Here is a 12,482-nt window from a genome sequence, read left to right as displayed (position 1 = left end):
ATTTGTAGTATTTCTGAAAGAATGTGAAGTATCAAGGACACATATTAATGATTTTCTCATTTATGTTTATTAAGAAAAGCAGGTTATATTTATTTATGTTGGTATTGAATGACCAGCGGAGGGGATGGAGCCTCATGCTGCTACTCAGGACAGACGGCCCCCCCCCCGCCCCCAATCACTCACAAGAAGCTGTCTTGATGCAAAAGCATGAGGTCTTTTATATTCCAGTGCACTGGGGTCCATAGCCATACTCCACGTGGCATAGAGGACTGGGAACCCTGGGTACAGGGTTCAGACAGCTTTTATAGGGTTACAACAAAGCCCCGCATCGCAAACCAATCATCTCATAGCATCCAGTGCGGACCAATCAATTTGAGCTATCCAAGCCTGCACTTAGCTCAGGAAGTCTGCTTTCGCTAGGGCTTCTGGGTAGTGTTTAGCCCAGGAAGTCTGCTTTTGCTAGGACTTCTGGGTAGTGTAACATAGTTCATTTCCTGTTCTCATTCAGTCACATGCTGTTGTAAAACCACCCTGTTGTAAACAGTCAAGAATGACCTTTTGCCTACTCACTGCCAGGGGGCAGAGTCTAGGGAAAATTAGGCAAATTTTTCCATCCTCCCAGTATTTGCTTGAGGTACAGGAGAATACTGGCACAGGGATCAGTTTGCAAACATTCCTTTCCTTTCCGTTTCATCAAGTATTTTTAATAACCTTGGTGTTTGGCCTAGTGTTTCTAAGACTGTAACAACACACCATGAGCAATAAGAAAGTTCAGAAAAAAGGGTTTAATCATGTTACACTTGCAAGATTGCTGTTTATCGTTAAAGAAAGTCAGGAGAGGAACTAAATAGAGCAGGTTCCTTGAGGCAAGAGCCGATGCAGAATCCATGGAAGGGTGCTCCTTACTGGCTTTATCAGTCTGTTTTAGAATAGAAGCCAGAACCAAAGTCTACGAGATTCACTCCCTTTGGGCTTGGCCCTCCCCACTGGTTACTAAATGAGAAAATGCCTAACTGCTGTGATCATGAAGGTGTTTCCTCAACTGAGTTCCATTGAGCTCCGATGACTCTAGCTTGTGTCAGGTTGGCACACGATTCCCTCCAGCCTCCAGTACAGGGTTCATTCTTGTCCATAGTTTTAATACATTCAGGAAATCCAAGAGATCTGGGCTCTGCCTCGTTTGGAGCCATTTTGTTATCATACACACTTGTTGCCCATGACTCATATAACTGAGACCTGTGACTTTGGGGAGGATGGTATGGAAGGAAAAGCCAAGAAATGCCAAAGTTATAGCATGCTCAAAAAAAAAAATACTCCTGCTTTTAGCTGATGCCCTGCTCAGATGAAATAAAAAAAAATACTTCTGCTTATAGCTGATGCCCTGCTCAGACGGAATAGTCAGTGAAGGAAATGTCCTGATGTCCACTACAGTGGTCCTGAGGACTTTGCAATCGAAATGAAGTCTGAAGAGACCCTGAATGGTGATCTCCACGCCTGCAAATCAGCTCTGGAAGCCACACATACCAGAATCCTGAATATTGACTTCTCTATAGAGCAACCAACCTTGATGCCTAACATGGAAAATGACACGCTCCAGTATAGGCCCATAATCTCTGCATCCAGGCCATTTAGGTCCTGGACACAGGTGAGGAAGCAAATTTCCCATGCATTCAGAGCACGGTGCCTTCTTCCTGAGCCATTGCATTGTGAGCCCTGGACCCTAATGTAAGCTTCAAGGAAAACAGAGGACATTACATCTCTCAGAGACCCATTGGTTCTGCCACCAAGATGTTCCCCTCCCTTGCATTTTGACTGTGTTATTTTAATAATGACCATATTGTAAGTGACAAGTATCCACAAGAAGGAACCACACTCAGACTCCTACCAACAAGGGAAAGGATGCCCAAACTGATCTAAGCCTGTAATTGGGGTATACACCAAGTATCATCATTCAGTCATTTTTTTCAGTAATTTATGGAACCAGATGCAGAGATCTACTACCAAGCACCAGGCCTACCTCAGGGAAGACAGACCAAGAGAGGGAGGAGAGTAAATATGACCCAGGGAGGTCAAGATCATGATAGAGAAATTCAAAGAGAAAGTTTTACCCAGCTCATGGAAATAATGAACTCTTTGACCATCACCTATGGTAACTCATGGGCTGTGAGTTAGGCCCTTTGTATGTGGGAAACACTTGTGAACCATGGACTATCGGAGGACTCCTGACAGTAGGACAAGGATCAAACCTTGGTACTTGAGCTATATTGTTGAAGCCCAATCCTGATGATGGGATGCCATGCTCAGGCAAAATGCAAGGCAGAGGCTTGGTACTTCCCCTACTTAAAGTGCCAGACTTTGTTGAATCCTCATGGGAGCCATTGCCCCTGAAGAGGACTAGTTGACTGGGGGATTTCTCTTCATCACAGGAGAAATCCATGAAGATGAAGTCTCAATTCTGAACATCTATGGAACAAATACATAGGCACAATACTAAAACTCTAATCTCACATAAAACCTTACACACTTAGAGTGGGAGACTTCAAGAACCCACTCTCACCACAAGACAGTCCCACCAGACAGAAACTTAAAACAGAATCAAAAGAACTAACAGAAATTATGTCCCAATTGGCTTTAACAGACATTTATAGAACATTCCATCAAACACAAAGAATATACCTTTTTCTCAGTTTCACATGGAACCTTCTCTAAAATCGAACACATACTTGGCAACATAGCAAATGTCAACATATCCAAACAACTTGAAATAGCCTCCTGTTTCTTATCAGACCACCATGCTTTAAAGTTGGAATTCAACAACAACAGATTGCAGAAATACTATAAACTCGTGGAAATTGAAAAAATGCCCAGTTGCAAAATTCCTGGCTCAAGGAAGAAATAAAGAAAGTGATTAAAGACTTCCTAGAATTCAATAAAAATGAAGACATGACATAGGTAAGGTTATGGTACACTTTGAAATCAGTAGAATGAGTAAAGGTCATTGCACTAAATGCCTATATGAAGAAAATGGAGGATAGTCACATTAAAGAATAAACAGTTCAAAGCCCCAGAAAAAAGAAGGAAACTCACCATGGAGGACTAGATGGCAAGAAAAATCGTTTTGATTGCTGAGATGAATAAAGTAGAAACTCGTGGTGGTGCTTATCAGGGAAGAGAGGTGGGTGGCAGCCAGAAGTTCACATTGATCATTCCTCAAACCCTGTAAGAACTGCCTAGCCACTTGATCACTTTGAAGCTGGGCAATGGCATGATGTATCGAAAAAGTGTCAGTGATGGTCTAGTACTTATATCCCCCAAACCCAAAAACTGTCAGGTAGGAGTTGCTAACATCTTTAATCCCATAATCTAGAGAAAGAGGCACCCAGATCACAAAAAGTCAAGCTTAATCTCATTTTCAAATAGAATTCCGGGAAAACCAAAGCTGATATACATAAGAACATCTTTAAAAAACTAAAAGTAACAAAACAAAACAAAAAAACAATCCAAGACAACAACAAAGCTTGTGCCAATTGTCAGTGGTGCCACCTTTAATCCCAGTAAGCGGGAGTCAGAGGCAGGAGGATGTGTGTGAGTTTCAGACCTTCGTGGACTACAGAGCTTGTTCCAGGACAGGCTCCAAAACAAGAGGGAGAAACCCTGTCTCAAAAATACCAGAAAGAAAGAAACAAAGGAAGGAAGGAAGATTGCAAGAAAGAAAGAGAGAGAGAGAGAGAGAGAGAGAGAGAGAGGATGGAAAGAAGGAAAGAAGGGAGAAAGGAAGGAAAGACAAAAGATAAGAAATCTGGAACCAATCCAAGAATTAATTACAGTGAAGATTTGCATGTAAAGCTCATTGGGCAGATTAATGTACTGTGTGACACACTGCAGTCTTCTGAAGTCATTAAGGCCTTAGTGTAAGAAGAAACTCTCAGAACTTCAAATTGAATCAGGAAGCAGAGAGAGGGGAATGAAATAGGCTAGACTCCTTAATCTCAAGGACAAGCCCAGTGATGGAAATCTGCCTTTGGGATAACATTGTTGGGTGTGAACTTCACTACATCTCTAATGAACCTCAACCTAGACATGGAGTGCACCCCTGGGAGACATCCTTTTTTGATGGATTTACCCTGGATCAAGAGGTATGAAATACCCCTCTAGGAGGATCTAGAGCTGGGAGGTGTGAAGTCACACGCCTTTAATCCGGATCTTGAGGCCAGAAGACACACCTTTATCATGGCCACACCTTCTACTGGTTGACTATATAAGGCCATTTGAGAAGGAGGGTTTGCTCTTTCCTGCCTTGCCCAGGCCTGGTTAGCCGTCCATTCCACGTCTGGAATTAGAGACTATTTCTTTGGTGTTCCAGCATATACTGAAGATTTGTTGAGAGATACGGCCTTGAGGATTGAAAACCTCTTGGAGTTTTGACTACAGTCTGTAAGTCATTCCAATGAATTATGGAAGGTGGTGGGGGTGGTGACTGAATTATTGTATGAGATACTCTGTTGCTTAGAGAATCCTGAGTAATACATTTAAAAAGGCTCCATCACATGAAATTCCCTGCATATGGCAAAAGCTCATACTCAAATGACTAAGACCACAGGGACCTTTCTCATTTAAAGGAGCACCGTGCTTTAGTTCACATTATCTCAGGCATTGTGAGCACTTGGTTTTCAGTAGCAAGTGTTGCTTGCTTGGAACACTGCACAAAGCTGCACTGCTGAAACTGTCTAGGAAGCAAGACTTTGATGAGCAGAGAAATTTGATTCACTGTCACCAGCCAACCTAAACACCCAGCTCTGTAAAAACCACAGTTTCCTAGTTCCAGGGCTTCTAAGTCTGTTCCTTATCAGAGTGCTAATAAACTCTTCCTCCCAGAATTGACTTTTCCATGGGACTTTATCACAGACAAGATGAAAATGACTAGGGCACTGGTATGGTCAAGATTCTGAGAAAGAAATACAAGAAAGAAAAAAATCCCACAATCACTGCCAGTTCTCACCACTCACAAATTCACCATAGGTTTGTTCTTGTGAAATTGCACAGAGGGCTCATGAGCAACACTTAATATTAGGTAGTGTCTACACAGTCTTGAACTGGGCCTTTTCCTTGGACATTGCAGTCACTGTCTGATTCCTACACTGCAGTTGGAATGTTAGAATGGTCTAGATTTGGAGATCTCTAGTGGACTGGACCTCAACGTAGTGAAGATGTCTCCCAGTGGTTTTATTTCCCTTCCCTAGAATTATGTGAGGTCTTTCCTATTTATTTTACAATGTTAGTATATGTTCTATGGTTAATGTATGCCTATAGTTTACTTTCGCTATTAATCTTCAGCTAATATTCAGTTTTGAAAATTAAGTCTCTTATTTCTCTTTGCATTTTTGTCCTGTCTTAAAACATTTTTAATATACCACACATGCCGTTTTGATAATATCATCTTTTTTCATTTTTATTGATTTATTTTTTATTTTACATGTCTATCCCAGTTCCCTCTCCATCCCTCACTCCCTCCCATCCTCTCTTCCTCACTCTCATCCTCTCTCCCCCCTCCCATGCACCTTGACAACCCTCCCCTCCCATCACCTCACCCCCATTCCTTGTATAGGGCTAGGCTATCCAGCTGGGGTCATGTAAATCTGTCAAGTCATTTGAAGTTGGAACTAGGACTTTTCTTTTTTTTTTTTTTTTTTTTTTTTTTTTGCATATAGAGTATTTTTTATTTAATTTTATATAACAAAGTCCAATTAAATGAAAACAAACATTTATACACAATATTTGGGAATTTGGGCGTCGTTCTTTCCAAACTACTTCCTGCTGGTAAGGGGCGCTGTCTTGGGGGATTCGAAGAAGATTCAGATATCCTAGCTGTAGTCTGTAGGGCTGTTTTGTCCAGCTGTTTGGAATGTAGGATCAGCTTGTACTCTGTTTCAGGCGGTCTGGTGTGATCAAACCACATTAGTCTGGAAGGAATCCACATCTTTTCATTTTCTGTGGAAACAAAAATAGAAATACTTTTCCCCAGTAACTTGTTCTTCAACTTAAATTTTGGAGTCAAAGCGTTTTTTTTTTTTTTTTTTTTTTTTTTATTATTATTTTACATGTTGATCCCAGTTCCCTCTCCCTCCCTCCCTCCCTCCCCCCAAGCCCTCCCTCCCTCCTTCCCTCCCTTTTGCCCTCTCTACCCTCTCCCATGCACTCTAAACACCCTCCCCTCCCAACCCCCCACCACAATACAATATGTAGGGGAATGCCATCCAGTTGGGGTCATGTAGATTTGACAGGTCCTGTGAAGTAGGGACTAGGGCTTCTCTCCTATCTCTAGAATAAGGCAGTTATCCCTCCATGGGGGATATGTTTGCAAAGTCCTTTTGTGCACCAGGGATACATCCTGGCTCCACTGTCTGAGGTCTCTCAGACTGCTCAGACCTTCTGGCTGAGACCCATATTCAGGGGAGTCCGAGTCAGACCTCTGTTGGCTTCCCAGCTATCAGTCTAGTGGCCCTTAGCTCCTCCTTGTTCAGGTAAGCTGTCTCTATGTACTTCTACCGCATGGTCTTGTCCTCTCCATCTGCTTCTGGGTTCTAGTTTGACTCAGTGTTTATGTATGGGTGTTTGCTCCTGTTTTCAACAGGCATTAGTTGAGGACTCCATGGAGAAGTTAGTTGTTGATCTCACTCTCCGGGAAGGGCATTTATGGTAGCCTTTCCACGGAAGCTGAGATTGTTAGTTGGGAGCAGTCTTGTATTTCCCTCGACCTTTCTTTGTGTTCAACTTTATCTTATTTCTCTTTGCATTTTTGTCCTGTCTTAAAACATTTTTAATGTAACACACATGCCGTTTTGATAATATCATCTTTTTTCATTTTTATTGATTTATTTTTTATTTTACATGTCTATCCCAGTTCCCTCTCCATCCCTCCCTCCCTCCCATTCTCTCTTCCTCCCTCTCATCCTCTCCCCCCCCCCCCCCCGTGCACCTTGACAACCCTCCCCTCCCATCATCTCACCCCCATTCCTTGTATAGGGCTAGGCTATCCAGCTGGGGTCATGTAAATCTGTCAAGTCATTTGAAGTTGGAACTAGGACTTTTCTGTTGGCTCTAGGTTAATGGATTATCCCTGTATGGGGGATGCGTCCACGAGGTCCTTTTGTGCACCAGGAATACATCCTGGTTCTACTGTCTCAGGTACCTAGGACTGCTCAGTCCTTCTAGCTGAGACCCAATTTCAGTGGGTCTGAGGTAGTTCCATGCTGGATTCCCAGCTATTAGTCTGGGGGAGGGCATTAGCTCCTCCTTGTTCAGGTCAGCAGTCTCTATGTGTTTCTGCAACCTGGTCTTTTCCTCTCTCTCTGCATCTTGATTCTAGTTTGACTAAGTGTTTAGTTGTGGGTCTTTGCTTCTGTTTCCTTCCAACAGGTTCATGATGAGGGCTGCATGATGGGGGATGAGTTAGTTGTTGATCTCACTATCTGAGAAGGGCATTTATGGTAGCCTTTCCACAGTTGCTCCAATTGTTACTTGGCAGCAGTCTTGAAGGCCTCTAGACCTTTCTTTAGGTTCATTTTTCTCTTCAAACCCAATAATGGTTCCCCCTTGTATGTCTGGTCTCTCTCTCTCTCTCCATCTCTCTCTCTCCATCTCTCCCTTTTCTGTCTTTTATTCCTACCCCTGACTCGCACGTGCTTTCCTCTCCTCACCTGCTTTCTCCTACTTCTCTCTCTATTCACTGCCCAACACCCCCCTTCCCATGTGCACTGGAGGACTAGTTCCTTTCCCCTTCTGTGAGGGATCTTGTATGACTCTCTTAGAATACAACTTGTATCCTCATTCTTTGGAAGTGTGAATTATAGGCTGGTGATCCTTTGCTCTAGATCTAAAATCCATATATGAGCGAGTACATACCATTTTCATCTTTTTCAGACTGGGTTACCTCATTCAGGATGGTTCCTTCAACTTCTGTCCAATGCCTGCAATTTTCAAGATTCCATTATTTTTTTCTGCAGAGTAGTATTCCATTGTGTAGATGTGCCACATCTTCTTTATCCATTTTTCAGTTGAGGGGTATCTAGGTTGCTTCCAGTTCATTGCTATTACAAATAATGCTGAGATAGTTACCCAGAAATTTGTCCATTTCCTTTGAATTTTCAAATATTGTGGAATATAGGTTTTCAAAGTATGACCTGAAAATTGTCTGGATTTCCTCTTTGTCTATTGTTATATTCCCCTCTTCGTTTCTGATTTTTGTTAATTTAGTTGTTCTTTCTCTGCAATTTGGTTAGTTTGGAGAAAGTTTTGTAGCTTGTTGATTTTATCAAAAAACCAACTCTTTGTTGCATTGATCTTTTTGTATTGTTTTCCTGGTGTCTATTTTGTTGATTCCAGCTCTCAAATTGATTATTTCCTGGTGTTTGCTCCTCCGGGCTGAGTTTGCTTCTTTTTGTTCTAAGGATTTCAGTTGTGCAGATAATTCTGTTTTTTTCATATGGGCACTTAGTGCAATGATCTTCCCTCGTAACACTGCTTTCAAAGTGTCCCATAAGTTCGAGTATGTTCTGGTCGAGTTTTAGGAAGTCCTTAATTTCTTTCTTTATATGTTCTTTGACCCAGGTGTGGTGCCATTGTACATGTTCAGTTTCCATTAGTTTGTAGGTTTTCTGCCTTTTGTGTTGTTGTTGATTTCCAATTTTAATGCATGGTGGTCTGATAAGATACAGCTGATACTCCAATTCTCTTGTACCTATTGAGGTTTGTTATATTGCCTAGTATGTGGTCCATTTTAGAGAAGGTTCCATGTAGAGCATAGAAGAAGTTATATTCTTTGTGTTTGGAGGGAAAGTTCTATAGATGTCTGTTAAACCCAGTTGAGACTTCTGTTAGTTCTTTTGTTTCTTTATTAACTTTGTGATTGGTGGTCCCCTCTGTTGGTGAGGGTGGTGTGTTTAAGTCTCCCACTATAAGTGTGTGAGGTTTGAGTTTTAGTGCTGTTTCTTTCACGAATGTGGGTGCCTTTGCATTTGGGCCATAGATGTTCAGAATTGAGACTTTGTGTTGATGGACTCCTTGTGATGAATATGAAATCACCATCTTCATCTCTTTTGATTAATTTTGGTTTGAAGTCTAACTTATTAGATATTAGGATAGCCCCACCTTTTTTCTTCTTGGGTCCATTTGATAGGAAGATTTTTTTCCCAACCATTTACCCTCAGGTAATGTCTATCTTTGAATCTTAGATGAGTTTCTTGTATACAACAGAAGGATGGATTCTGTCTTTGCATCCATTCTGTTAGCCCGTGTCGGGCTGGATTTGTAGATACATATTGTGAAAATGTGGCTTTGTCATTAAATATCTTCTTTACTACATCTATAGTGATTGAGAGTTTTGCTGGCTATAGTAGCCTGGGCTGGCATCCCTGAACTCTTAGAATTGTAAAACATCCATCCAAGACCTTCTTGCCATGAGGGTTTCCTTGGAGAAGTCAGGTATAATGTTGATAGGTCTGCCTTTAGATGTTACCTGTACTTTTTCCTTCACTGCTCTTAGTATTCTTTCATTATTCTGTATGTTATGTGTTTTGATTATTATATGTCGAGGGTTTTTTTTCTTTGGTCCAGTCTATTTGGTGTTCATTATGCTTCTTGTACTTTCAAGGGCATGTCCTTCTTCTGATTGGGAAAGTTTTCCTCAAAGATTTTGTTGAATATGGTTTCAGCACCTTTGAGCTGGGCTTCCTCCCCTTCCTCTATGCCTATTATTCTTATGTTTGGCATTTCATGGTGTCCCACATTTCCTGGATGTTTTCTGTTAAGGATTGGTTGGATTTACACTTTTCTTTGGTCGATGAATCTATTTCCTCTAGTTTATCTTCCGCGACTGAGATTTTCTCTTCCATCTCTTAAATTCTGTTGGTTATGCTTGCATCTGTAGTTCCCTATCATTTGACCAGTTTTTCTATTTCCAGCATTCCTTAGGTTTGTCTTTATTTTCTCTATTTCAGATTTCAAGTCTTGAACCGTTTCCTTCACCTGCTTAATTGTTTTATTCTTGGCTTTCTGTACTGTCTTTATTTTCCTTAAGAAATTTGTTCATTTCTTCCAATTTTTTGCTTGTTTATTCTTCCATTTCTTTGAAGAATTTTCTCACATCTTCTTTGAGGCCCTCTATCATGATTATGATTATAATATTTAAGTCGTTCTCTTCTGCTTCATCTGACTTGTGTTATGGTCTGGTTTGTGTAGATTCCCCAGATTCTGCTGGTGTCATGCTTGTCTTTCTGTTGTTAGGTGTTTTGTTGCATTGCCATCTTCCCACAGCTTATTCCGGTAGGTGTCTCTGTCTCTATGGTACTTCCCCAATGGGCTTTGTTGGGTCAGATGTTGGATGTCTGTAGGTCTGGGTGGTCCAAGCTCTCTAGGAGTTTTTACTGCAGGCAGGGGCCTGACAATGGTTATCAATGATCAGGCTCCAGCAAAAGACTGGAGCTGGGAGTCAAAGATCTCAAATGTTGCAACTCCGGGTGTTCCTTAAGCTGATAGGCAGATCTAGCCTGAGCCTTGCACTCTAAAGCTGAGGCCTCCTTAGCAGAGGCCCTGAGATGGGGGTCCTGATTATACCATCTGAAACATGCCTGTGCTGTACTTTGATCATATTCTCCTGGAGCCTTTCGATCCTTCCTGCATATCTTTGTGTCAGATATCATGACTTTGGAAAAAGCTCAGTTTCCCTGCTTGCTCCTGACCCAGACAACACAAAATAGATCTGATTTCAGCTTGTGTATCTGCTTTGTTTTTTGTGAAACTATATCTGGTTCTAGCTACTTGAATTATAACACTGGGGTTCATAACTCAATGTGCTTAGTGTGGGCTCCTCCCAGAGTCTCCTTATATGCTATGCCATTGTTAATTTGTTTTGTGTGAAGTCCAATCCTTTTCCTGTGTGAGTCCATTACCTTGTGAATGAAGGGATCTGTCGTGTTTTGCTGAGATGAATGTAAAGTACACAGGACTCTCTGAAATGATTTTCTCATCTATGTTCATTGAGGAAAGGAGTTTAGTGTTTATTTGTGTGCTCATTTGCTTGGTGGCTCAAGGCAATACTGACACTGGGATCATTTTTCAGACATTCCTTTCCTTTTTCTTTCAAGAAGTGTTTTCTGGAACTTGGTGTTTGTCTTCGTGGTTCTATTGCTGCCACAAACACAATGACCAACAAGAAAGTTCATAATGAAAGGGGTTAAGCTGCTTACACATACAAGGTGGCTGTATATCTCTAAGACTTTGGGTGCATCATACATTTTTTGATCTGTCATATTTCACAGAAGATAATTCATAGCATTGGACCACCATGTAAAATTACTTTCATTCCTGTTTCTAGCATTGATTTCACCACGAATTATCAACAAGATAAAACGAGTGAAATTGCAGGGAGCATCATGGTCAGGCACTTGGAAGAGGAGATCCTCCATCAGGACTTCAGAATCTTAAAATCTCTAGATTTTGGTTCATTTGGGGTGGTGAAGCTTGCATGCCATCTTCCTACAAATACACAGGTTGCTGTCAAGGTGCTGGAGAAAAATCCAACTGCTGTGGCTGACAACACCTCTGAAGTAGAGATCCTTCAGTCTTTGGAACACAGAAATATAGTTCGATTTTTTCATGCCATTGACACAGTGAACATGACTTATGTTGTTATGGAGTATGTTCCTGGAAAGAATTTGGAGATGTTCCTCAGGAAAGTAGCCTATCTGACAGAGGATGAAGCTAGACCAATATTCCAACAGATGGTGACTGCGGTGCACTTTCTCCACCAAAGACTCATTGCACATCGTGATATTAAATTGGAGAATATCCTTATCGACAGAGCTGGAAACGTCAAGCTTTGTGACTTTGGATTGGCCATTCAGCTCAAAGAGGGGCAGATGTTGAAAAAGGGCTGTGGCTCTTTGCACTATATGGCTCCAGAGATCTTGGCAGGAAAACCCTATGATGGGCTGGCAGTTGACATGTGGAGCTTGGGAGTTGTCCTCTATGTGCTGGTCACAGGACAATTTCCATATGAAGAAAGGACTTATCATGGTATGCATAAGGTCATCAGCAACACAAAATATCCACTTCCCTACCACCTGTCTAAGCCCTGTTGCCAAATCATTGGACGATTACTCGCAGTCCCGACCAGGCACAGGATAACAATAAGTCAGCTCCGGGGAAAGACGATGGCTGGGCCACATTAAAGATCATGTAGAACCAGCAAAGAAGGAAATCCTTCTGAGGGTCGTAGACATATTGTGCACCAGTGGCTATAGCTGTGAAGAAATCGTGTCAACCCTAACTCACAGACAACCAAATACTAAATTAGCAGCGACTGTCAATATACTTAAACATAAGTTGATCTCTGGGGAGTGTCATCAGAAAAATGGGAAGTCCTGTTTAAACACCAGCCGTGTAGGAGCTCTTCAGCCCTTTTTCCCATTGAAGAGGGCTGCCAG

General features: G+C 41.7%; 1 protein-coding gene across 1 annotated transcript; it reads left to right on the top strand.

Moving 5' to 3' along the window:
- Positions 1 to 1,456: 1,456 nt before the first annotated feature.
- On the top strand, positions 1,457 to 12,227 carry LOC127233882 (sperm motility kinase-like). The gene is made up of 2 exons (XM_051200553.1): positions 1,457 to 1,645; positions 11,316 to 12,227. Exons 1-2 carry the CDS (start codon positions 1,457 to 1,459, stop codon positions 12,225 to 12,227), a joined length of 1,101 nt encoding a protein of 366 aa, XP_051056510.1.
- Positions 12,228 to 12,482: the final 255 nt, after the last annotated feature.

The sequence above is a fragment of the Phodopus roborovskii genome, unplaced genomic scaffold (genome assembly GCF_943737965.1).
Source record: "Phodopus roborovskii unplaced genomic scaffold, PHOROB, whole genome shotgun sequence".
Classification (NCBI taxonomy): domain Eukaryota; kingdom Metazoa; phylum Chordata; class Mammalia; order Rodentia; family Cricetidae; genus Phodopus; species Phodopus roborovskii.
The sequence above is the reverse complement of the archived record's forward strand: the minus strand, read 5'-3'. Positions and strand labels throughout refer to the sequence as shown.

Excerpts from the sequence above, each read along its gene's own strand:
- LOC127233882 (XM_051200553.1), top strand. The coding sequence starts at position 1,457 with ATGAAGTCTGAAGAGACCCTGAATGGTGATCTCCACGCCTGCAAATCA. Across the intron at positions 1,646-11,315 it reads CATTTAGGTCCTGGACACAG|AAGATAATTCATAGCATTGG; the intron begins GTGAGGAAGCAA and ends CATATTTCACAG.